We start from the raw sequence: 26884 nt of genomic DNA, 5'->3' as shown, positions 1-26884 counted from the left end.
GAATGGAAATAAAAAGTTTTTACCACTAAACATTAGGTGAAAAAAAGATATTTTGTTCCTGTCTTAGCTGGTTCACACAGCTCTCAATCCACACCGTCCAATTCCCAAATTCACAGATGTCTGCCAGGGAAATAACAATTCCTATCCTGATGGCACTGAGCCTCTGGTTCAACCACAGTTGAGAGATCTGTAAAGTTGGAGGACCCACCATGTGCAGCTGTGGCAGACTCAAGCTGCTCTATCATTATGCTGTAGAGCAGAGTCTGAGGATAAACTGGACTATAGATTACAAACCAACCCCCCCCCCCCAATCTCTACTTCCCAATCAGAGAGAAATATAATTAAACCTCAGTGAAAATATTTAGATGCAAAATCGCTTCTATTTCTCTCCCTGCTGACCTGTCTTACCAAGATGTCTCTCAATAGGCTCTTAACAGCTATCATACATTTTTAGTGCATCAGGAAAGAGAAAATCAGAAAAGATCAATGACACAAAGTTGAAATAACTACTGTACTTCAGATACAAAGAACTGAATTGTATAAGATCATACCCTCCCCCCCCCCCCTTTAAACTGACATGGCACTTCTGAATCTCAATTAGTGGGACTAGGCATGATCTAGAAAAGTTTAAAATTAAAAGTTTTTGAAACTTGAAAAGAAAATATATATGTAATTTCCCTGTTTATAATGATATATAGTACTCTTATACCTTTCCACATGGGTCTTTAATAATTTGAACTGGATACTTGAATTTTGAATGTATCTGTTCATAAAGTAAAAAAATCTGAAATTAAAGCACATTATTTCTGCTTTGTAGAGTATCAACTGCCTCTCTATTTTTTTTGAACTTATATGATTAGCTTGTTTTTTTAGCTGAATTCCCAGATACATAATTCTTTTCCAAAAAAATATCATTTGTCTTTGAGTGTTCTTAACAGAGGTGAGAGGGAAACTAGATGCAATTCTCCAGTTCTAAAAAACTCATTAGAACAACCCATAAAACAAAATGTAATTACATTTGGATGCCATCAAGATGTAGCACATCTGTCATACATTTTGCAAATGCAAACATAAAATGTTTTTTTTATATTTTTTTAATAATTTGGCAATGCAAGTTTTAACCCATAACTGTTTCATGGATTTATTAATTTCACGGTGCTATAAACAGATTTTCCTGCCCCACTGTGTGGGGTGGGGTGGGGCTGGAGGGAGAGACAGAAACAAGTGGCTCAAGTTTATGGGAACTGCTCTGTTGCTGACAGCCCATGGATAGAAAAACAGTCTGAAGTCAGTAAAATATCAAAGATGGTCAGCAAAACAATTACAGTCCCTTCTTCCAGTCTTTCCACCTCTCCCCCTCATATAAGGAGCCATCAGGTAAAATGAGTTGTTTTGCTGAGCAAGTCAGTTCAACTGAAATACAGCTGCGAATTTGTTCGGAAAGACAGGGATGTCCTTTGCAATGGGGGAGGGGAGAAGAGACAGACAGAGAGGGGGACAGAGAGGGAGATACTGCTTTCAATAATTAGGAAGAAAAAGGTATTTTTAAAACTAATATTTTTTCAAAATAAAAAGGAGGTAACTTCTAATTTTTTATGTCCTGACTAGCCTCCTCTCACCTTGTCTACTCACACAAATAAACCAAAGTATGTTCTTACTATGCGGTGCCAGAATTTACATTAGCAGTGAAAGTTGTAGAACAAGTAAGATTCAGGTACCTTTAACACTGTATATCTTGCTTTATAGGAATAATTATTAGCTGGAAAAATACTATTTTATTTTCTTGGCTATGTTATCACCTAAAGAGCTCTTAAAAAAAATCCAAGCAGTTTTGGAAAAATGCTGTCCTGGCACTCTAGAATCCAATTGTTCCCTACAGACTCCTGTTGCACACTTGACATTGAGAAGGCAGCATATAAGAGAGAGGCACAGAATAAGACAGATATTTCAGTGAGTTTTCCCTATATACTTTTTCCACTGTTCACCTATAAGTAGAAACTTGTTATTTCAGATTGGGGAGAGGAAGACTGCATCTGCTCATTTCATTCAGACTTTATTGAAAATGTCTGAACTTGAATATCTAAATATAGAACTTGAAGTAAGTTTCTTTCAATTACTCAAATGATTGTTCAGCTAGAATTATAGCTGCTCAGCCTATTGCGTGCTATAGAACAGGAAAAAAAGTTGTTTGGCAACTGTAGATGGCAATGTTTATAATAGTAGGTATCCAAATTTAGAATATTGCTTTATATTAATTGATTATAAGTTATATAAATTTCTGCAATAATTTCAGAGTAAAGATATAGTGTAATTCAGTAGGGATTTATTCTGGATTCTGATTTTATGTCTCATATCAAAGAATACTCATCCAAACTCCAAGTGTTTGACACCCATCTTCAAAATAGAGAAAATTTACACAATTACCTAATAGCTGCTTTCTTTTCATACTCCTAATCCCAGTTCAAATGAATATAGAGATGCATCTTTACCTTTGTAAGAACATTTTAATTTTCCATGCATCTTTTTAAACTCTGATTATTGCACTGACAGGGATTTGGAAGAATGTACAATGCCTTTCATAGATTTTTCATGAATCTTGCAAGAAGGGAGAGTTCTAGATATGACCTGGCTTTTGTTTTTTTTCTTTCTTCTTTCCTTGCACAGCTTTTTGAGATTTTTTGTTGTTTTTTCCACAGCTTGCTTTCTCTGAAACACAGAATCCAACATTATTTTTACTAAAAACAAAATTGTTATGGAAACGTTGATTTTACGATAATGCAAAGAACAGTTATGTAAGTGTGTATCTTGGCCAAATAATACACGTACTGGGTTGTATTATTACACTTATTGTTTACTCTGTCAATAGATAACATATATCAGAACATTCAAGTACTGTGTCAAATTAATTTATCTGCCAAAGAAAAGAATGCAGAGTCATCTAAAAATGCAGGTAATGTTTGTCAGCATAGTTCTGTGCCAAAACTATTTCTTAAACTCTAGATCATCTATGCCTCTCTGTGCTGTTTTACCAGTAGGAATACGCTTAACAGCGCTATTAATGGCCAGTACTAATAAAACAGTTGTGGTTATAGCCAAGACCTCAGTAAGAGGCAGATGGTGGGCCTGCAACAGAGGAAGACAGTGCAGGAAATAGGTACTGTAGTGGCATGCTAGCACCTGTGACCATACCAGCTGTAGTACTTCTTAAGATGTTATTGAACCTGCCTAATGCAATTGCTAAAATGGAAAATAGACTTCAATGTTCATATCTACAGTTTTTGTATCCAGAAATAAAAACCAAACCAAGTCAAAACAGGAGTTTTGGAAACATACTGTGTTCTCTATGCTGAAGAGCCCTGGAATAAATTGCATACCACTTTTACACTGGAAAGACCTTACTGGAGGGGAGACTGGAGTGAAGAAATCACAGAAATATATTGCTACCCAGAACAGCAAATGGAGTTAAAAAACACACCCCACATCCCTACCATTTCCCCTACACTGCAGCATATACATGTGATTATGATGTGACAGTTATAGAAGTCCAGGTGAGAGTTCAAAGACAGAGAAGTAAGAATAATTCAGATTCTTAAATGAATTGTGCATTACTTATATTCGGTGTAACAAACAGGCATCACTACATCTAAACATATATAAGAGAATTCCTTAAAAAAGTTTTATGAAAAATGTTAATGGCTTCTGGGAACCTCTCTCCTTCACTGAGAAAGCTCAGTCTCACAAGAGACCGACTGTTGCTGAGCTGCTTAGTATTTTAATTAACTCTATACACTCTTGAAGCTGCTCCCTTCTTCATACAACACTCAAGCTCATCCATCCCTCATTTTGAAGCAGAGAGTCTTAAAGCTAATTGCACAAAAGCCCCGGGCTACTTTACCAAAAGATTAATTCTACACTAGATTCTTGTTTGCTAGTTGTTTTACTTTCTGGAGTAGAGCTCAGTTATTACTATTCCCTGCTGATAGCATGGATTTGCAAGGTAGAAGCTTGTCTCATATTCCATCGATTAGTTTAAACTTCGGCATGTTTTAACGGAGGTCAGCTGTTTCAGAACAGAGCTGCATTCGGAACTGAAAACTGAAAGGCCAGTTAACTTGTCTGGCTGTTATTTTGCCAGAGGAACCCATCCTCCATTCTGCGATACAGAGGCCTCCTGTAAGCTTGGGTGAGGTAGTACAGCCTCTCTCTGTGCTGTGCCCTCTCATAGCCCTTCGGAAGCTGCCCAGCATGAGGAGACCCCACAAGTGATCCTCCTGGTTGGCAAATGCTGCCATCCCGGGGCACCGTGGGGAGAAGATCAGCAAGGGCAACCTCAGAAACGCCCCTCATGGAAAGCCCCTTGCTCACATGTTTAAATTAGACAAGGGTATTGCACAGGCCAAGTTCATTCTCTCCACATCCACATTTGCAGGCACTGTGTCCTGTGTACCATATAGCTTGCTTATATTTGTTGCCTTTGACAATTTTCTACTCTTAGATTTTGGCCAAGGCAATTCAAGTCTGATCATTAAAAACCAGCCCTGTAACTGTGACAGAATGGTGTGGTAAGGAAGATCTGACAGGGATCTGAACCAGCTACTCATGAGGAAGCTAAGTGAATTACATTGGCTGCTAAAGAAATCATCATATATACTGTATGCTCAAAAAAAGTTTTTACAGAGTTTTTACGGCAGTACTGAAAGTCTTGTATTTTTATTTATTTTTTAATTTGTATATCCAGGACTTGGATTGTTTCTATTTCCATTTTACGATATCTCTAAAATGAGTCAGGTAATCCATAACACATTTGGTCAGCAAGATTAGGAGAAAAGGCAAGAGAGGGAAAGGTACAGAACTAAAAACTTGTGAGATAAAGTGTGAGCTATCGCATCATTATCACATGGGGAATATGCTTGTGCGACCTCTCAGCTTCTACTGTCACCCTGAGGTGCCAGTCCGTGACCAAAGATGATTAAAATCACCAAACATTTGACAAAGCACTGYGCCTGCACGTGGCAGCACTTAAATACTTTTAAGTTACAGAAACCAGAGGGAAGAAATACTGCTTTCTCTTGGACTTTCATTTGCATTGCTATGTAATGCCCAGCACTTGCCACCCCACAGAGGGCAAGAGGAGACCAAACTGCATATACTTACCCTGCTTTACTAAAGCTACGGATGAAAGGTGCAACACATGTCAGGTCCAAGTGCCAGTGCAGATCACCGTCGATTCCTACACAAGTTTCCCTCTTACTAATTTTACCTTCCTAGCCTCCTGACTGTCTTCAGAAAAATCTCCGTTTCTCCATCACCTAGCAACGGCATCCCAGTGTCCGGGAAAAGAGAAGGCTGGGCAGGGGGTGTTTGATCACAAGGAGCTCCCACCCCTGGGCGTCTCAGCCTGCTCCTGCAGTAACCCTTCAGCAGGCGCGAGCAGCAAAACACCGCATGCATACAAGCCTGGCTGCCCTTGAAGCCTTCTGTCGTTATACGTGTATCCCTCAAAAAAAAAAAAAAAAAAAAGTCTTTTCTGTCTGTTCCTGACACAGCTGAGTTTGTCACTGAAACGCCAATGTGGACTAGAGCTGGGGAGAGCCTGCATTTTACGAGAAACCAAAGCCAAAATCTTCTGCACTGCTATTTTAGAGGAATCAGGTAAGTTTTTTTTTTTTTTTTTTAACTACCTTTATAAGTCTTAAGTCTCACGGTAACTTTACTTGGGTTGTTCCATCATTCTTTCCATTTTTTTTCCTATGCAGGAAAAATAGAGGATGGGGGGGGGGGAAGGAAAAAAAAAAAATCTTTAAAGCAAACTAAATTTTCTGTTTGGATACAAAAAAAMCCCACATAAATAATGTCTATAAAATGGGAACAAAGATTTATATCTCCTTTTTTTGTGAAACTTAACTAGACTTTATATACAATTGCCACAACACTTGCAATAATAATTATGCTAAAATAATCACGAACTTGAGCAGTGAAAATGTTTAGTCACTACAATTTTATGGCACATCGTAATTAGATTAGATTGCAAAGTGTCTTTATATATGGATGAATTTTACTATTTTCATGAACTTCTAAATTCATGTAAAGAATATTTAAGAACAGTTCAGCAATGTTGTCTAATTTTTTTTATACATATGCTTACAAAACCTATGTATTTTCTAAAGACAAAAACAAAACAAAAAATACAGCAGGCACTGGATCTTGTTACACCTTAATCAGCTATGTTGTAGAGCACATGATTATCAAGTTTTGTTTCTGTACCTGGTTTAGGTACTCAAAGTGACTTAAATTTTTCTTTCTAAACTAAATAATTTCGCTAAATGACAGTCTATATTCCTCCCAGTTCTTGTAGGTCTACTCTAAAACTTCTCCAGCTTGTCAACAGCTGCCCTGTATTGCTGCATCCCAGGAAGGGGCCAAGTATGCCAAGAGCAGTCTCATCAGGGCTGAATACAGTAATATTGATGTAGTCTCCTTATACCTATTAAAGGACTCCTGTTTTACTTTAATATGCATAAGTCATGAAAACTTTAATTAACTATACTTTTATAAGTATTTATAAGAACCTGAAAGAAACTATATGCATTTCTCCATTCTACTAAAGTCCTTATTTGGTACTGCGAGTTGATGCTTCTTGGCCTGATTTTTATTATGTATGTATGCTCCTTTCAAGAAATATTGAATCAGTCCTTACCACATGTGAATACGTGTTGCAAATTTTGTACTTTAAAATACATAAACGAGCAGAAATGAAAGATAATGTCTTGCAAAATTTTCCATATATTATTGCTTCTATTGACTATATATAGTCTATTGATGGACTGTATGAATATACACACACCCATACATACATATTTATTTTATTTCCCCCCTCACCACTCTAGTTATCTGCATGTAGAATGGGGGACTTTGTTTTGAAAAGCCCAATAATAGAGATGTATGTATGAGAAATGAGCACACTAACTTTCAAAAAATTGAGAGTTCTAGGAAGAACTTTCTAGCAACAGAAGCATCATGCACCTATGGTTGTTAGCCTAGTCCAAAATATGGTCAGCACAGAAGCTACTGATATTTGGTGGTAACGCCCTCCCATGTCATGATTTAGAAAAAACTCAGAATAATGGAATGGTTAGAGAAGGTGGCATATTAGTAGTGAAAAGATTAGATCACTCTGCTATAATGATCACAGAATCCTTAATAAGATTTATACAGTGCCCATAGAGAAATTCCTCCTGGTCTTGCAATTTCATCTTTAACTTCCTCTGCTTTCTGCATCTCTGCATATGAATGTATGACCAGACTGGGCCTTAACACAGCTTACCTCAGAATCAATCAAAATTAACTCCAAAATGGCTGGAAGATTTGCACTGTAACTCCTACTAAAGAGCTCCCATGCTCAGTTTTCTGTACAAGGAAACAAAACATCTCAAGACATTGAAGCATATTTCTACAAAGTTATCTTATAAAAAAAAAAACATCCCATAGACACAGGACTGAGAACAGGTGAGAGAAAAAAGACCCAAAATATTGTAGGTGACCATGCAAGATCCCTCAACTTAATTTTATGCTTTTTCTGTCAAAAGGATTTATCTTGTTATACCCAACTACAGTATGTAAATCCTGATCTAATTCAGTCTTCGAATAATGATAAACAATCTAAAAAGCCAGGCCTCTCAGCAAATACGCAGCAGATCAAGTTTGTTGTAAATTTATTTGTGAGTTATTCTCAAGCAATGTTACAAAACATTTTAATATCTTGATAAGAAAATAAAATTTAAATAAAAATACATTCAACAATACATCATCATAATACAAATTAAAACTAATGATAATTTACAATCCAAATAGATCTAATTACTGAATAATGTTTTCTTTCTGGACTAATCAAAATGAAGGCAACTTTTATTATTAATCATCCTACTTGTACCTAATTAAGTTCTAGAACATCTACTTCCTTTTAAAAAATTATTAAATGAGAAATTAAATCTTAATGGTCACAAATATTAAATGGCCTTTGTTTTTTCTAGATATTCCAGTACCAAAGCAAATAAAAAGTGCATATTTTTCAAAAAATGTTACAATAGCATTCAATTTAATTTGTCATAAATTTGACTTTGAAAACAACAGAAAATGGCTCCAAGGAACAGACATTTTGCAACAGGGTTGGCCAATACATAACAAAACTTAACTTTGACACTCAATAGCATTCAACTTTAATGGCAGCTTTTTAATGGCAATTCATCAGACCCACCTGACTTTGGCAAAACACATTTCTTGGCATTAATAAAGATTTTTTTTTCCTCCCTATTTTCATCTGATGTCAAATAAAAGTTCCTTAGAATACAAATACATATAAAAAAGGCAAAAACAGTTGCAGGTGATTAAATGATTGTGACACTGCAGATACTGGTTCTGAATTCCAGATATTCTCTAATAGTTCTTCTAGTATTAAAACAAATACTCATTTTTACAATAGTTACATTCATTTCAAAAGTTATTTCAATCTTGTCTTGCCAATTGGGTTGTATTTCTGTAGAAAGCCTCCCTACAACAGTATTGCAAACGTATAGTGTACATTAGAGTTTAAGCATTGTGAATTTCTCCTCTTTCTATTGGTAAGTTACATTCCTAATTATTTTGGGCAAATCATGATTGTAAAAAAACAAAAGACCCCACAGTAAATGCTCCAAAAATAGAAGTACCACACATAGACAGTTATTATTAAAAAAAATAATAATCCAAGGAGTACCATTGTATTTAATACTGCTGAAGCAAAGTTGCCACAGTAATACCTTTGCTTCTTCTGGTTCTATACATATATATTCTTTCAGCATAACCTAAATTCTCAGATGAAGTGAGCAAAACAATTAATCTTCCTAAAGTCAAAAATACCAGTTTAAAATTGTGTTAACTGGCAAATAAGAATCCATACAACTAAAGACACAAAAATATCACTTAAGCATTAACAAAACAATGTTGATCATTCAACTGATCATAACAAGCAGATACTACAAAGTATCTAAAAATAATCTGGGATAGTCCAGATATCTAAAGTGCTTTGAGTGATTAACTAGAGATGCATTATTTATTAGATTTGTAGTCAAAGATAAACTGGGCATAATTATTACTTTTTTTTAATAAAGAAAATCATATGTGGGCTCATGTAAGTTGATCAGTACTTTAACCACAATCTGTTCACATTTGAATTTTTCTGTTGGTAGGCAAACTTTTTTCGCGCGCGGGGGGGGTTGCTACCCTGCATTTCTTATTAAAATAAAGAAAAAAATCTGTATCTTAAAAAAAATCCTAAAGAAAAATAGATAGTGGTCTAATGTCACTCCATATATTACTCACCCCAAATGTAAACACGAGGCACAATATACGTTCCCTGATTTCTTCTTCTTTAGTACTTAAAAAAAATAACTAACACTGGTATCTGCTGTCCAGATTATATGCAACATACTGCATGATTTTGTAAGACTCCAGGATTAAGTCAAATCAAGTCCTGGCAAAACCTAACATGAGAAAAAAGTCAAATGATTTGAATATGAAGCTTGAGATTTTTTCCATGTCAAAGTATCTCAGGATTTCGATTTCAAGATCCATATCAGCAGGGCAGGCACTCATGGTAAACTGATGCAAGTTTGCAGTACATATACTCAGAGATGTAATCCAATCAACAATTGCTGTATTGATTTTCTTCCATTAAAAAGCTTATTTGTTTAGAAAGTTCTTTCCAATAAGACAGCAATGGCAGAAAAACATTTAGATTTATTCACATCTGTTACTTCAAGAACCTGGAATTTCAAGTTCTTCAGCAAAATGGGAATAAACTTTAAGACCAGATTTCTGAGCAGAAAGTTTTCTATTAAATATTAAATAGATTGTCTACACAATTAACATTCATGTTCATTCTTAAATACTTTGTAAAAGTGTAGGTAATGAATAAAACAAAAAGAAAAACCAAAAAAAAACAAAAAACAAAACAAAACAAACACCACCAAAGACAACCCAGGGACATTTCCAGTTTCTTCTTCATCCACATAAGCCACAGTTTGTTTTGGTTAGGAAACTTTTCCAACAATTGGATTTTCTCTGGAAAAAATAAAGTATCACATGTAGATATTTTTAAAGTAATATTTGCTTTCCAATTCTCATCATATAATTTAAATTTATAAGGCAAACATATTCTTTGCACAATTTCTACCACTACTTGAGGAATTTCATGGTTTGCTGAAAACCTCATGTGCTTTTATGTGAAACTTCTAAATCAAATGTCAACTTTTCTAAACCACTCAGGTCAAATATTAAAACTAGGCAAACCAAACAGATGTCAGAGCATTCTTTCTTCTGGTAAATCAAGCCTTCCTGATGCCAAGAAGAAAACAGAAACCTGACTAGTGTTGTTCTATAGATATTAGCTGGGATCAAAGAGAAATGAAAGAATCTGCTCTGGAGCAGCTGTGTACTCCAAAGAACAGATTCTTTGAACTTCACCAAAAAATAGTCCTTACCATTTAATATAGCAAGTGCATTAAAAAACAATACAAATAGTACATGAAAGATGCATGCAGTATAATTTTTTACAGTTTTATATAACTTGGCATCTTAATTCTTTCTTAACTGAAATTTTATAAAGAGATTTAACATTATTAAAAACATTAGAAGGTAGGCAGACAGTTAGGGTAACATCTGAAGCTCACGCAAAATTTAAGTTGCAAGGAAACAGATTCATTGCACCTGCTGATGGGAATCTCAACACAAACACAGACAAATCCCATGCCAGAGGAACTTTTTGTATTATCTAACGACTTGTAAAAAGCTTCATTACAAATACAGCAAATCGATGCACCTTATCTTCCTCTGGTCTCTGTGTTGTCAAGATCTAACTTTAGCTTAAATCATCGTTACCTGAATGAGCCTGACCTCATTTTTTGCACATACTCACATATGTCAAAATTATGTAAGATACTTACTCACTGCCATATTTAGCACTAGATGATCTCTTCTTTCGATATTTTTCATGGGAGTCATTCAGCTTTTCTACTATATCTATTATTTGTTTAAGTGTATGAAAGGTTGCTACAGAGTCTTCAATTGTGAAGTTAGAATAGTCATCTGGTTCTTTCTGTGGACCTTGATAGACTGCTATACTTCCACAAGCCTCTACAAAAATTACCACAAATATCAGATTAGAATTTTGACTTTTAATAAACAGACCTCTTACAATGTAAATGGCGATTCTGAAATTCTGAAATAAAAAGTTACTCTAGCTTATAAATACAGTGGATTAAGACAAAAAACAGGAAAGAGCATCAACTAGATGTACTAACATTTTTGTGGCTTATTCTCAACTGGTTGTGTATTTATCTTTAGCATCTAGATCCCTCCTGTTCATGTTACCAGAAGACCAACGTTTTCTCAGAACTCAACCATGCTGTATATAATTCTTTCCCTAGACAGGAAAAGGAGAAAGGAGAGCAAAGACAGAGGAGCAACTGGCTTTATTTGGAGGTATCCTCTTATTCAGACTACTGCTGAGATTTTCTATATGCAAATTCATTTAGAACAAGGTGCACACCCAATGCCTACTGAAGACTGTTTGATACCAGAGCACTAAGGACTCAAAAATATATTCTATATAGTCTCTATTATATTCAGGTAAAATTTTAAGACATCAGATTGATATCATGGGGCTAAGGAATTACAGCCGATTAGTACCAGTATAGTTCTTCTGAATTATTATTTAAATACCTTCCAGCTTCTGAAGTTTAGATATGTTGATGGTGAAAAGTGAGTAAATTCTCTCTGTCTCTCTATCTCCATCAATCTCAATTTGAGTATCAGCAGGAACATCTCTAATTAAAAGGAAAAAAAAAAAGACATGGGTAGTCAGTATAACTCATTCTCCAAAAGGTTTGAAAGCAAATAAAAACTGATTCAGTTTCAATATACTTAGTCTTTTATTATGTCTATCACTCACAGAAAACTTCACAATTGCTACACAAAATTTAGCATTTAAGTCTTTTACAGAAACAAGAATATAAAGTTTTGAGGGGAATAAGTCCAGAGCAGTACTTTTTACAACAGAATTTATTATTCAGTACTTCTAGTGTAAGAGTATTTCAAAATACCAAGTAAGATTACCTGTAATTAACTGACAATTAAAGATATTTTGCATTTTTTGTAACATACCTACAACCCCCCCCCAAACCCCCAAAGAAACAAAAAGCCAAACAAAATAACCCCCCTAATTATCTGTCTGAATCTACATCCAAGACTGGCCTGTTTTCTTAGTACAGTGTGTTTAAAAACAGTGAGATTAAAATGAAAAAAGAGTTTGTGTAAAACAAGACAAAGTCATTAAGTGAAAGTGAGAGACTTTCAGGGTAAGCCCTATGCTGCAAGCTATTTCAGTAACTTCATACAAATGACCTGTGTGTGTCATATTTCTGCATTAAACTTGGCATCCAAACAAACTTGAGAAAACTCATCTCCATTCTCAAGTGCAGTAGAAGCAATAGCCCTCAAAGAAGAATTATCACCAGCCAAGGTTTGCCACCGAGTAGTGACCCCAGATCAGATGTCTTCCTCCCAACAAGCTCTGTACTCATTACACACATTAGGATCCAAAAGGACAGACAAGGAAGATGCTGGTTTCAAAGCTGCTTTGGGCTGCCACAGCCAGGATACAGCTTAGAAGAGTCAGTTACTGATAGTTCAGAACACAGATGATGAGAGAGAGGCATTGCACCAAAACCCTTTAATTTTATCAAGTTCCCACTCTGAGAAGAAATACCACAACGTGGTATGAAATAGAACTGAAATGTTACCGCCTCTCCCAGAACACAAAAAACAAAAAAACACCCCTGTACACTGCTGAGATTTCTATCAAGTACTGATATGGTAGCAGCACACAAGGTAATCCAAGTATCAACAGCAGAATCAGCTATAAAATAGATGATTCAGCATAAAGAGATCAACCATTCAATATTTCTGATTTACGTGCTGAATTGACTACCTTCAGTATTTCATATGATGACTAAAAGTACTAGATGTACTAAAAACCAGTATTCCAAGCCTTATTTAATAACATACATTTTTAGTAGCAAAGCCTGCTAAAACATAGCGAAATCCTGGCCTTCAGGTTCTCAAGTTTTATAGTGAATCAACAGATTTTGTCCTACAAAGCACACACGTTTTTATTTCAGAAGCAACTTACGCAGTGCAACGAGCACAGCCCACTGTGTTCTCTACAGTAGCCTTGCAGCAAAGCCAGTTCCCGTTCAGAAAAGCAGAAGGATGGTAAAAACTAAGTCTCTTCTGGTTGCACCTCGTCACCCGGCAGAGAGCTTCTATCCACTCACTAGCTTCTACACAGTTATTTGCTTGGATATAGAGTGGCTTCTCTCCATGTAGTACTTGAAACATCTGTAGATGGAAAAGCAACATTACTGTGCTCAGTTATTGAGCAATTTTGAATATCTTACAAATGATCTGAGATCTCTGGCGATTCATCAGAGCCAAATTAAGACAAAAAGTGAGACAAGGGAGAAAGACTTTTTTTTGTTTTCCTGTCAACACCTCTCTTCAGAGATACTACACAACCCTATTCAGGAAAAAAGACAGCTCCCTGTGTTCTGCTTACACCATTTTCTCATCCAAAAAAGAATGCATAAAGAATCAGAAGATGATGCATTTTGTCATCTTCATTCACATAGCTAAATGTGACATGGACTGCCTTTGTGCTTCTCATCCTAAGAGTAAAAGAAGATTCCCAAAAGCCTCTCTTTTAGCCATCCTCAGCCTAAGTAACAACTGTACTTTTATCACTGCCTAAGAATTTTGGCTTGAAATAATGGCAAAAATACTCATGTTTTACAGGTCCAGAATGAGGCTTTGTGGAAGAGAATTGTCTCTAAACTGATAGAAGGTATTATAGGAAGTTCTCATCATAAGGAATAAATGTAAGTTTGGTAGTATAATACATACTAATAATAGCTTGCATAAAAGTGATTTGTAATAAGGTCACAATAGTTTTAACCTTCATTCTACAAATTCGGAAAGTGAGGCACAAGTCAAAATAAGAGAGGAGACAGGGCAAAGACCCAAATCTCCAGATTTTAAGTACCACGTTCAGAGTACCAGCTAATACTGCATATAGCTCTTATTTTTTTTCCTGATCCATCAAAGATTTTTTTGCTGAAATGTTTAGTAAGAGGGTTTAAGCAACCCTACTGTAGCAAACTAAGCTAATTAAAATCTTCTATTTAAAGAACATGTCAAGAATTTCAAATAACTTTTGACTCACATTTTTCTTGTTGAAGGAGCTCTCATCAAGCTTCTCCACTGCAAGGATGTTTTTGATTGGAATAGTGAAAATTGGTTCTTTATCTGCAAAAATTCATAAATGGATAACGATAGTGAAACAAGAGGCTTTTAAATAAACTTAGTGCACTTATACGATAAGTTCTCAAAATGTGCATTTTAATTGTTGAGAAGAGGTACATCAATTAGACTATACTCTAATGATGAGAGAACGAAAGGACTCAGTCAGCAAGGCACAAAGATAAGGAAATCATCTGCCATTTCTCACTGATGTATCTGCTTAAGTTAATATGCAACCCTAAAGTAATAAATTGAAAGAGAATTGGACAGTGAGGTGTGCTACAGAACCTGTCATATATAACAGAATAGGGTGCTATTTATTTGGTTGGTTTAATTTTTCGATTAAAAGACTTATAAAAAAGAAATTAAGCTTAGCATGTTTTCTTCTTCTAAATAAAATAAAAAACAAGATTTTTTTTCCTAAATTCTATCTACTGTTAATTTAGAAAACAGAAGTAAAAGCAAGACTGAAATGCCAAATCTATGCCCAATCTCATAGTTTATCATTACCATCCGAGAAGAGACTGGCTGTCAAAAGACCATCCTGGAGAATCAAAACTGTAGTATATCCAATGCCAAAACACTTTCCTGTGATCCAGATGTAGGACCCAAATGAACCACATCAAGACTACACCAGATTATTGCAGGAAACGCAAGTAAAATGCCTGTTAACGTAATGCAGGCATCAAAAACCTGCTTGTTACCCAATACTGACAACCATCATGTATGACAGTCTACAGGTCTATCTCATGTGCTTGGTATTAAAGAATATGAAGTAACTTTGGCAGTTCTGGAATTAGCCAAAGGCAAAATTTCTTTTTTCCATTTTTAAAAACAGTAACTTTGATTTCTCTGTAAATGTAGACACTGCAGCACATGAATTGCCTTCTGGATTTGCTGTATCAGCATCTTGAACAAACTGTAAAGTAAAGTAAGAATCATCCAAAGAGATGAAGAACCTGACTGTTCTGTACATATTTCTGTATTTCACAGATACACGAACAATTTCATATTAAAGAAATTATGAAAATCTTATTTATTTTCAAGGAAAATTTTAACTGTAAATACACACACACACACACACACACACACACACACACAGAGTAACACCTACAGAACAGAAATGAATAGAAAGCATCTGATGAAATACGATTTGCTAAAGCACTGATTCAGTCAAATGCTGAATCAATCAAAACCAAACATTTTGTGAAATAACTTTCAACTAACTTCCCCAAAGCAGGTAACAGTTTTCCTGAGAAACCCCTCTCTTTTCCTGCTAGCTCACTAGGCAACCTATTCAGGTTTTCAAAAATCAAAAGTAACTCCAACATGCCCAGCATCAGCATTTAATAAATTCCTTGCTGCAGGAGGAAGAAAAATGTGTTCTCCAGTTTGCTGCGCTGAACTGGCAGTTCCAAGAACTCTGGCTTCAACTAAGGCTCTCAGAGCAGCCAGCATTCCCAGGTTGGAAGCTCTCAAAAACTGTGCAAAGAAGCTAAGAGTCTCACTCCCACAGCTTGGACCTTTAAAGTACTGAAATCTTGGATGTCTCCGAGAGTCAGTCTTTACTGCATACACTAAATTCCCAATACTCTGCTGTAGAAGCCTTCTGCAAGATAGGTAGGACTATGATACAGATCGGAAGCATTTGGAGAACAGGGCGAAGGTCACTAATACCATATACTTTAGGAAAAGAAAAAGAAAAAAAAAAAATTAAAAAAGCCCAAATCAGATGCAAATACTTAAAAACATGGAGAATTCTTCCAACTGTAACATCTAAGTAAGAAGAATTATTATGTTTTGTTATTGTACAGTGAACAGTCACAAAACACGAAGTCAGTGAAGAGACTTGCCATAAATGCATTTTTGCAATAGAATTAAATAGAAATGTTTGGTAACAAAAACTATCCTGTAAAATAAACATAGTTTACCTTGTTGTTTGTGGTAGGTGAATTCTCTACTTGTTAGACAGAACCACCGTTTCTTGAAATTCTTTTTACCAATCCGAGTTCTTCCCTGAGCTCTTTTGTACATTTCTCTGTAAAGACAGAATCGGATGAAAATGCTGCCATTAATCTTTGAAAGAGCTTTCAAAACCACTTATCTAAGATAACGCATTATTGTTTGTCATGCAGTGACATAGAAATTCTATTAATCAGTTGTTCAAACCAGGTCCTCACAACTACCTTCCATATGGTGATCCGTGTACAGAGCTCTGTTAAAAGATAAGGAGTTTAACAAATATGCAATCCAGATTCTGTTTGTAGCAGTGAATTTGGGATGGGTTCTTGCTTATTCAGATTCAGAACTACAAGTTTTCCCAGAAAGCAGTAAGGTGTATTCAGTTACAATATTCTCCTTCTCTTTCCTGCCACTTTCTACATGCGAGTGTAGTTGTCCTTATCTGGATCAGGAACTGAATACAGATGAAATGATGCTGAACAAGACTCAGTGATGAGTAGACACAAGCTGTGTTCAGTACTGTTTAAAGCATACTCACTGGAAACTATTGTTTGGCGCAACTGCCAGTTTCTGATACAGATTAGCTTCCAAATTGATATATTTAAGTGTTGACCTACTGCCACTGTCTCCTCCTTCCTTTCTGTTTAGTATTTTACTAAGAGGTACATTTGTTTTTGTTTTAAATTCAGATGCTTGTTTCACAGAGGAATCTTTAATTGCTCTGAATCTCTTCTCAGGTGAGTACGAACACCCCCCTCCCCCCAAACATGTTGTTTGAATTAATTTACCACCTATTCTTGACCAATATCAAAAAAGACAGTTTGTTCCTTTCTTAGAAACAGCCATTTTTGCCACAATTCTTATAAAAGCATTCTATCATTTTCTGTTAAATATTCCAATTATAGGATATTTTTCCTCTAAGATAAAGGCAGAACATTTTGCCCAGCTAGGCTTAAACATCACATAAAGCAATTCTAAGTTAAATAAAATTTTATGTTATCTTAAAATACATTTTAACAGTTCTGAATAAACAATCAGAGTACACACTGAATTACAGCAGAAATGCAAACAGACTTTAAAAAGTTTTAAACGATCTTTAAATTTTTTCTAAAATATTTAGAAGATGAATTATGAAAGTTCCCCAAAGCTCCAAACTCTGCAAACTAATGAAGAATTATCACAAATAAGAAATATCATAATTATTATAGTAGAAATCAAACATTTATATTTTAGTGTACAACAATTTAATGTTGACATTAATGAAAAACAGACAAGTCAATTCTGTTTCTTATGGTACAGATTTAAGATGTATTTACCCTTCTTTTAGATGTACTGGCTCACTCAGACCACTGGGCTCTTTACTTTCAGTAGAGGAAACATCATCTAGGAACTTAAAATAAAAATACAAAGTGAATATAGTATCTGGAAAAACAGAACAAACTAAACCTACTCTTTCATATGCAGAGTTTCCTCCAATACAGAACAACTATTTTGGATAACAGATGAAATGAAAATATATTGCAGGCACTTGAAACAAGGTAAGAAGGGATGTCCATAAATTACAGATTTCTGTAACTAGCTCCTAAACGGCAGATCTAATAAAGCCTGTTCCAAGTGATTTATATTTAATACACAAATGGTTTTTCTAAACTAAATTAAGTAAGTCCACAATGTATAAGTCCTATGTGCATTCTATTGGTATGTTTTACACCTGGAATGAACCACAAAAACATTTTTGCATTGCTAGTAGAAAACTGAACAATGACACCACAGACTTTTAATTACTGAGACTGCCCTGTATTCAAATGCACCAATCATGCAAAAAAAAAAAAAAAATTTTGTAAGTAGAAAGGTACCTTTTTAACAGATTCGGTAAACTTTTCTTCTTGAAATGTTTTGAAAAACTCGCACATAAATGTCTCCTTGAAACTTGACTGAAAGAAAAGGTATACAGACATAAATAAACTTTTCAAGAATGTAGTCTATGAAATAAGACAGAACACTATTAGGAGCCTTACAAGTTTGCTTTTGGTCAAACTTCCCCAACTCCCCAGAGTCTGGATGGCTTTTGATATAAGTGTTAATGTTCTAGAAGTCTGTGCATCCTAGAATAAAGAAAAAAATTAAGATGTTACATAACATTTTTAGATAACTTCAGGTAATCCTTTTTGTGAAATTTTCATTTTTAAATCAAAGGATTATATTACAAAATGTAGTAAAGTCTGACACACCTTTTCTTCCTCTCCCTACAGGAAAAAGGGCATGTGCAGCACTGTCCTATGGTACTTCCTATGCTTTGGGAATATATGTATGTATTAAAGATTACTGCACAGAGTATTTTATTTTTAAAATTTTATTCATTATCACTATAATTCAATATTAGTGAACAAAAAAATATTTTTCCCTATGAAACATCTCATCAGCTCCCTCAAATTAATACTACATATCTAATGCTTCTGAAACATTCAAAACTGAATACTAAAGATGATGAACTATTGCTGATGAATGGTGGAAATTTTCATAATATAAACCACACTTAAAAGCTTGTCTTTAAAGTTTTGCCCAATTTGTTTACTACTTCCCCTCTGGTGTTTTAACACCGGATTATAAACAGCCACAGAGAGGCCTTGCTGATCTCTTTAAGATATTCAATATTGAAGTGATGAATTCCACTAATCTTTTACAATAACAAACCACATAATGTCAAATGACTGAATGATTTTGAGTAATTAGATTTTTCTTTTGAAAATGCTACACATAAGTAGATAAAATAAGCATATAAAAATAACCTCAGGATGGGAAGGTTTCATACATGTTCTCTATTTTATGTGAAAAATACAGTATTTTTTTCTTATCTTCTTATTTTTAGTCTTTTAAGTTTCCTACTTAAGTATGTCTATCTGATTTTGTTTACACATAATTGGCCTGTGTCCATTACTACAACAGGATTATTAGATTACTAACTTTATTACTATATGTTGAAAATTTGGCAAGACAGAACAACTCGTGAAGTCCAGAATAAATGCAGAGACCAGTTATTAAATAACTTCACAACCTCCAATTAACACAAAGGAAAGAACGCTTAAAGGCAAAAGCGTTGTCTGGATATTTAACTCCCACGGTGGAAGGAATCAGTGCAGTTTAGGCCCTCAGTCATGCTGCCATTCTAAAAAAGTGCCTTCCCTGTCAGCACATCCTGTTCAATAGCAATAGCTCGCCTACATCATTTGAACTGCAGAAGTCTTAGTTCCTTTGGCGGGGTATAAAACAGAAAAGTCAACCTACAGACTTTTAGTAATCTTATTTTATTTCTCAATTACAGAGCCAGTGAAAGTAACTTATGCCTTCCCAGATACACAGATCTGAAAATTATGAATAAAACAGAACAATACTTTACAAAACTTACTGGATGGTGAGGTCGTAAATGAAAAGTATGAGGTGAGACTACGGCTACAGCAAAGAAACGAAGAAACACAAAGCTGCTCACTGCAGAATACTGTACATGAGGGTCATCTGCAGAGAAAAACCATGAAATGTAACATGCACTAAACTTAATAAAGAAACAATGAAGACAGTCAACATAAAAATCCTTAAGAAGATAACATCAGAGAAGATATTTATACTTTAAAGTAGAATAGAAAAATCAATGAAGTGCATGAAATGAGAAAGGTGACCATGGTAAGAAATGTTCTACTTATAATGAAGGGCTTATTTCTCTTTAAAGAGAAGCTCTGCTTTCATAGAACTGGCTCATCAGCTCCACTACTAATGATAATGCGATTGTCACAAGCACTTATACACCCAGTGTTGAGCACATGGGGCTCTAAGCATTTTGAACTGAAAGAAAAAATATAGTAGTAGCTGGCTTTAAACATTAGGGCTATTAGGTTATTCACCTTTAAGGTTAGTTATTGATAAATGGAAATACATTAAAGCTATACAACAAATGTAATCCACACATCTGAACAATTTTAATTCCAGCCCTGAGCTGCCTCATAAAATCATGGTGTTATGTAGTTTTTATGTTGTAGATGAGGAAATGTTCAGTTAACATTTATTTCGGGTAGTATGTACCATTATACGTGGCAATAGAGTTGGATCACATTCTTACTCTAATGACCACTTCAGTCTGCTCTGTCTGAGAAGTTCACTATTCTGAAAGGAATGTCTTAACTGGAAGAATTTATGGCCTCAGTTCCAGTGAGGAACATGAATCAGAGGAAGGCCCCAGAAGTTCATCTACTAGCTTATTACATATCATTTTAGGTTTTAACTGACTTTTAAGTATCTGTGAATTTCAGACACAGCCCATTATTTGAAATGTAAACAGTATTAGAACATTTTTTCTAGAATGATTTTAATATAGAAATAAATATTTTAAGTCCCACCCCAACAAAACTTGAGCTGTAAGTCTCCAGTTAAAGCTTTACTACTCATGTCATGAATGTGCTAGTCATAGTGAAGAGCTGTAGTTCATATAGTTAGATGAAAATACCAAATTTATTTCCATTTTTATCTTTCTTATTTAGAAGCAGCAAACAGCTTCCAGCTCTTCCAAATTTTAAGCATCTTTTAACTAAATCACTTCCCCCATTGCCTCTGCTTTTATTCTGGTATCTCATCTTTTTGCTGTTGGTTTCTTGTTTGCTAGTGTCTTGCAGCACTTCTGACCTGCTGCTTCTTTGTATCCGAAAATAATTCTTGCCGATTGACCACAATGCTTTAGTGTAACATACAGATGGATAGAAAAATCAAATGCCTGACTGTCAAGTTAAGAAGTTCAAGGCACAGTCTCAGATAAAACAATACTTTTAACAATCCCTATATGGTAACTATAGGCATTAAGCAGTTCATTCTCAACACCGTTTTCAAAAGTAAGAGCACACTTACTTGGAAATCTTTTGGCAGCCAGATGCCTCAAAGAATAAAAAACATCACACATTAGGGTAGGACAACTTATACTTGACCGCACAATTTCACGGAATACTTTGTCTACATAATAGCGTAGATTTTCCTGTAATTATAGGAAAAGATATTTTTTCAGAGTGTTAACATTTGCATTGCTATGCCTTTTTCCTGAACTACATAACACTACAATACCCCTTTATAAAACTTTCCCTGACTATCTGAATATGTATTTTAGTACAGTGCATATTTAAAAAGCCTCGTATAATCTATATGGGTTTACTGGTGTTAAAAGGTAATTTGATGATATTTGCTTAATTTTAAATAGAAGGCATCTTGAAAGTATACTGGCAGTTTCTGACAATATACCACCCCCTATTAAAATACATTTTTGTAATTTGACAACATGCTACAAGGAAGAAGAACTTCCTGTGCATCCCTAATGAGTGTTATTTAATTTGTTGCAGCTACTATTGCTTTTAATGTCATCCTCCAGTAAGAGGCAAGTGGCAAGCAAAAAATGAAAAGTGTTAAAGCAGTGCTAATTAGCTACTTTATTACCTGGATGTGGAGTATGGAACACCAGGCATCACAAGCCACAACAGACTGGTAAGTAAGACTGTGATCCTCTGCTTAGTTCCTCCTCCCTGTCCCAATAGCAACTTAATTTTTCATTGCTATTTTCATATACAGGGATATGAAAATTCATTTTTGTTCTTTGTTTGCAGAGTCATTAGGGAATGATACTGCTACCATAAATGGATCAAGTTACTCATTTTCTGTTATACAGAGCTGCGTTTAAAAGTGTCTTTGTATCAAATTTTTAGAAAATTTAAATTATGGAAAATAGATTAGGAGACTCACCATATGAATATCTACGTTATCTCCTTCTTTTAGTTTGATGGGATCTATTTCACAGGGTTTTAGAGACTCGCATATCTGAAACAAAACCAAAATTAAGAGTTCCCTTAAAAAAATTTTCTTTGACAGAATGCATGGAAATAAATGTATTTAGTATTGGATTCTGTCCTAGATCTAGGGGGAAAGCTAAATAGGGTCTGAACAATCCATAACAACATGCAGTAGTCATCCTCACTTTACTGTGTGTGCCTTTGCACGTAGATCAATTACGCAAGCATCATGTGGGAAAATCTGGCAATGTGTTAGAGGCTGGAGCAACTGTCATTGACTATTTATTTTTAAGCATATAAACACAAAGAAGAAAAAGCAATCCCTCCCACTAAACTTAGCAAATTATTGCTCAGCTTAACTTTCCTCTAGAATTCCTCCTCCTGGAGGATTACTATGATACAGGGAATTACAAGAAGGCTGCCTATCAAAGAGGCAGGATACCTCAGGAGGCTAACTGTCCTGCAAACAGTTTCAGCAAGATAACCTACCTCATCAAGAACTGGTTTCAAAGTAACTTTTAGGTAGTGCCTCCCCACTATTTTCATCATTTCATCTACACATCGAGTTGCTAATGTGTTCCCTCTGAAAACTGTGTTTGCTTCTCTGTAAAAAAAGAATAAATGTTATTTGAATGGGAGGACAAAAACCCTAAGAAGCTCAGCCACAAAATCTGATTAATATTCTATCTCACTTTTAAACAAATTTGTTTTAAACACACATCAGGAATTTCAGAACGTAGATATCCAGGTTGCAATGGCGCCCTTGAACAGAGAAAAAAAACCCACAATATTATTACAGCTATTTCCAAAACCAGTAACATTAAACCATTCAACCATTAAAAAAAAGTCTGGAAAATTTATGACAAAGGATGTTGTAATCCAATGTCGACTGTGAGAAAGAAACAATTGGAGAAAATTCCAAAGTAATGAAGACTTGTCGCTGACCAATACAGTATTATTACTCCAGTGCTCCTGGTGAGAAAACTATTACAGCTACCACAAATAGCATACTGCTGCACCAGCCTGATAAACTCAGGCACTTTTCAACCAAAACACATTTAATCTAGGGTTGTGCTTTCTAGTCCATGTAGTCGAAGAAAATTAAGTCAGCTGTACATTCAATGGCAAAATAAGTCTTTCTACTCTGATGCATTTACTGTAATCTTTGTTACAGTGCAAATATAATGGAAAGGAATGTGTGTACCAAAATGCAGTGCAAGAAGTTATTTTCCATACAAGTCACTTCTTCTTATGTAGTCAGTTGTCTCACCTTATTTAAATCTGGAATAAGTCAACTTTGCAAAGAACCACCCCGTGGTGATAAAATCCCTTGCACAGCTCCACTGGACATGACTCAGTACCTCAGTGGGCACTACTTAGGCCTACTTCATTTCTCTAGCCACAAGCTGCAAACCCACGGACCGTACACTGCTACAGATGTAACAACGTGGAAAAACTCGTGTGGTGCTAGTTTCAAGGCATATAGGAGAGCACAGACTGACAGGGCATCTTTGAAGAAAAAAAGCACTCTTCATTGAAGTCACATACTCAAGGAAACAGGATGAGATTCTTAGCAATTTAAAAAGTGTTAAGTATCAATCTAGTGGCCAGCAAAATTTGAAAAGTGGCCAAATGTTGATATTTTAAAAACAAAAAACTACGTGCTCTTGAACACAACTCTAGTTTGCTATGTTTAGCTGTACACTAGCTCCAAAAAAGCTTTATAGACAAACGATTCCATCTAAAATTGCACACTTAATTAGTAACTCTGATCCCCAGCTTCAATGTAATTTTAGTAAATGTTTTTATAAATCAATATTAAAATGAGTGTATTTCATCAGTTTCTAAATACTGAAGGAAGAAAGTCTGACATGCTTACTTATCAGTGTTGTATCATGAAATCCTTTGAAACTCTAAGAAAAATAAAAATAGCATGAAATCACTAAGCATGAAATACATACTGAGTGTCCTTCAGATCTAGCTCTGCCACTGCAGTGACAAATGGAACTAGCTTATGGTGATGTAGCAACAATCTTACAAGAGGCAGAACAGCATCATATTTGTCTCGACACACTTCACTCAAAATATAGGCAGCAGATGCAGAAATTGGCTGTGAGAGAGGAAAAGAGAAATCACAAATGAAGTAACTGAATGTTCTACTTATATTTGGCAAACTATGGCTCTGAACCAAATCTTTCAAAACTACAGACATAACTTCTTCACAGAAAATTTTAATAGTATTTGCTGTATAACATGCCAATTACAAGTTTCCATTCTATAGAAAAAGAATAATTGAAAAGGGATATTATCTAGTCAAATATACTTGACATTTAAGGGTTTATAAAATTCCACATCTACTCACCTTGCCCATTTTCCCCAAAGGATTAGAATACGGCTTTGTCACAAATCCAAATAAAAGGCAGTAAGCACCTGCATGGCCATAATGTAATGTCTTTATAGGACTTAAGTCAAAAAGACAGTGTCTGACTCTGCCACCAGATACACTCAGCTCTTCCTGAGTTACAGTAAAGTAGTATCTGAATATTGCTAACAAAAATTTTAGTCAAAATCTGTTTCCCATTTACCTTCCTTCTCCTCTGCCGACACTTCATGTAGGTTAAAGAAATGCTATAAAGACCTAGAAATATAAAGCCTAGTTGCTATGATTTAATTTCTTATTCACAATGCTATGCTAACCATCTACCACACTTCCCTTTGTCACCATACCCAAGTGAGAAATCCAGGCATGTTGAATAACACTGGGGAAGACAGAAGAAATTCAGAAGAGGTGGAATTAGAAACCAGCTCTGAAGCAGACCGTTTCTGGCAATGGCGAATATCTTCCCCTCAAGTGCCAATAATGGATCAATGTCCTTGGAAAACAACTAAATCCAGGGAGGCCAATAACAGCCAGTGCCAGAAGACAATGTTGAAAAGAGCAACCAACAAGAAGAAAGTGTTTTATCGTTGCCATTCACACAGCACAGGTTACTTCACTGTTTCTGCTTGTTCGTCTAAGACAAGAATAGAAGTTAAGTGTTTTGGAGCAGAAGTAAATGCTCCAAAAGCTGCTCACCTTGTTGTGACAGGAATCGTTAATACAAAGGAATGAAAAAATACTGCAGTTATACTTATTTTCACGCATAGTCTCTTACAGGAGGGCATGATCTATTTTTAAATCTTTGAAAGAAATTTTCAATGGAAGTACCTGAACATCTGATGATTTTAGCAGCAAGTTTCTTAAAGAAGCATAGTATTCAGATGGAAGTACACAGTCTTCAGTATAGCAAATATTTAATCTAAGTGATCCCAGATCATCAGTTTTAGAAGACTTGTTTCCATTTTCTCTTGGTTGAAGTAAGTACCTGAAAGCAACAGGACAATTCTAAAATACAGCATTAAGATTTACATTTCATTAATTTGTCTAATTTTACAATAAAGCAAAGTATCGTGTTTAACTATTTCAGTGTACATTAACTCTGTCTGAAAACTGACAATAAAATTCTCAAAAAAAAAGAGAAACAAAAGAAGTTGTTGTTTATTGCTAAGAAAGTAGCAACATGTGGTGCACCTTCAGCACATAATGGAACATATACTCATTTCTCATATCTTTCCCAACAGAGAAGTAGGATATATTTCTTGTAGCTCAACTGTGAAAACAGGAATAATCAGAAATGATGTTGGACCTTCTCATATTATATCTAGGTTATACTTAGATTAAGTGTCAGACATTACAGATGGAACATCTAGAATCAAGAATTTAAATGGTCTAGACTGAAACTTGTAAAATACATAATATTAGCAGGCTGCATACCTGAGAAATAAGTAAAATTAAAGGCAACAAAAGTTTAATGCTTTAAAGTGCTTTTTCTTCTACTCTTAACACAAAATATATCAAACAATTCTTCATTGGCTTTGCTGTAGTTCAATTGTATTCCAACAGGAGGTGCAGCCCTATAAAAACGTTAACAGCTTTTAAGCAGCCGTTTGTGTCACACGTTAGTTTCAACATTCAGCCCAGCAAACTGAAATTATATCTTCAAGTATTCTTTTTAACAATACTTAAAAAAAAAAAAAAAAAGTGTATTTGTACTTCTACAATCATCTTTGCCAGAAGAGACCCTCTACTGGACATTAGGACTCTCAAGCTTATTTTCCCAATATTTAGTACTAGTAATACTGTTTTTATCTGCTGTGGTCCAGCTATCTTCTAAAGACCCTTCTAAAACATTTTATGCAGTTAGTAAAGGTCTAAAAAACACTAGTTATCTTTATCACAGAACTGTTTTTGATAAATTTATCATTATTGGATATAAGGATTTTCTCATGCAAGGCATGTCTACAAAGCATATGAGCAGACACAAACCTCTCTATCCATGCTTCATGTCAGCTGGACACGAGCCAGATACAACTCAAAAGCTATATGAACACAACATGCTGGTAATGAGCCCAGGCTCACAGAACGTCTCTTAACAGGTTGCTGCGGCACGTTGTTACGTTAACACGGGCACGAGGCTTTTGCTCAGCTCAGAATGTGGGCAGAACAAGCCTGTGTCTGTCTGCAGTAAATTGCATAAAAAAATTGAAGATACTGACACAAACATTAAATGTGATCCGCTATAAATATAACACTAAAACATAATAAAACACTAAGACTAGCAAATAGCGTTCAACTTTTACATGTCTAAGACCCTTGGGTACTGACTGAGAGGGGT

General features: G+C 35.1%; 1 protein-coding gene across 7 annotated transcripts in view; it reads right to left on the bottom strand.

Annotated features, from left to right (window-relative positions):
* Window positions 1–7695: 7695 nt before the first annotated feature.
* The window catches only part of RASA2 (RAS p21 protein activator 2), a 45392-nt gene continuing 26203 nt past the window's right edge, over window positions 7696–26884 (bottom strand). For 4 of the 7 annotated variants that reach the window (XM_026087018.1, XM_026087015.1, XM_026087017.1 and 1 more), the window contains 15 exons: window positions 25378–25534; window positions 24131–24279; window positions 22659–22773; window positions 22123–22197; window positions 21244–21367; window positions 19760–19866; window positions 18372–18458; window positions 18210–18287; window positions 17670–17743; window positions 16323–16429; window positions 14315–14397; window positions 13226–13434; window positions 11758–11861; window positions 10980–11169; window positions 7696–10098 (listed from right to left, as the gene is read on the bottom strand). In XM_026087018.1, coding sequence (XP_025942803.1) covers window positions 10068–10098; window positions 10980–11169; window positions 11758–11861; window positions 13226–13434; window positions 14315–14397; window positions 16323–16429; window positions 17670–17743; window positions 18210–18287; window positions 18372–18458; window positions 19760–19866; window positions 21244–21367; window positions 22123–22197; window positions 22659–22773; window positions 24131–24279; window positions 25378–25534 — 1690 coding nt within the window. In that variant the 3' untranslated portion in view covers window positions 7696–10067. Of the gene's footprint in view, window positions 10099–10979; window positions 11170–11222; window positions 11459–11757; window positions 11862–13225; window positions 13435–14314; window positions 14398–16322; window positions 16430–17669; window positions 17744–18209; window positions 18288–18371; window positions 18459–19759; window positions 19867–21243; window positions 21368–22122; window positions 22198–22658; window positions 22774–24130; window positions 24280–24896; window positions 25163–25377; window positions 25535–26884 lie in introns of those variants that run through there. The other 3 variants (XM_026087020.1, XM_026087021.1, XM_026087016.1) reach the window with 3 other exon arrangements.

This window comes from Apteryx rowi, unplaced genomic scaffold, assembly GCF_003343035.1.
Source record: "Apteryx rowi isolate R43461 unplaced genomic scaffold, aptRow1 scaffold_70, whole genome shotgun sequence".
NCBI classification, from domain to species: Eukaryota; Metazoa; Chordata; class Aves; order Apterygiformes; family Apterygidae; genus Apteryx; species Apteryx rowi.
Note: the sequence above shows the minus strand (reverse complement) of the source record. Positions and strands in the feature narration are given on the sequence as shown.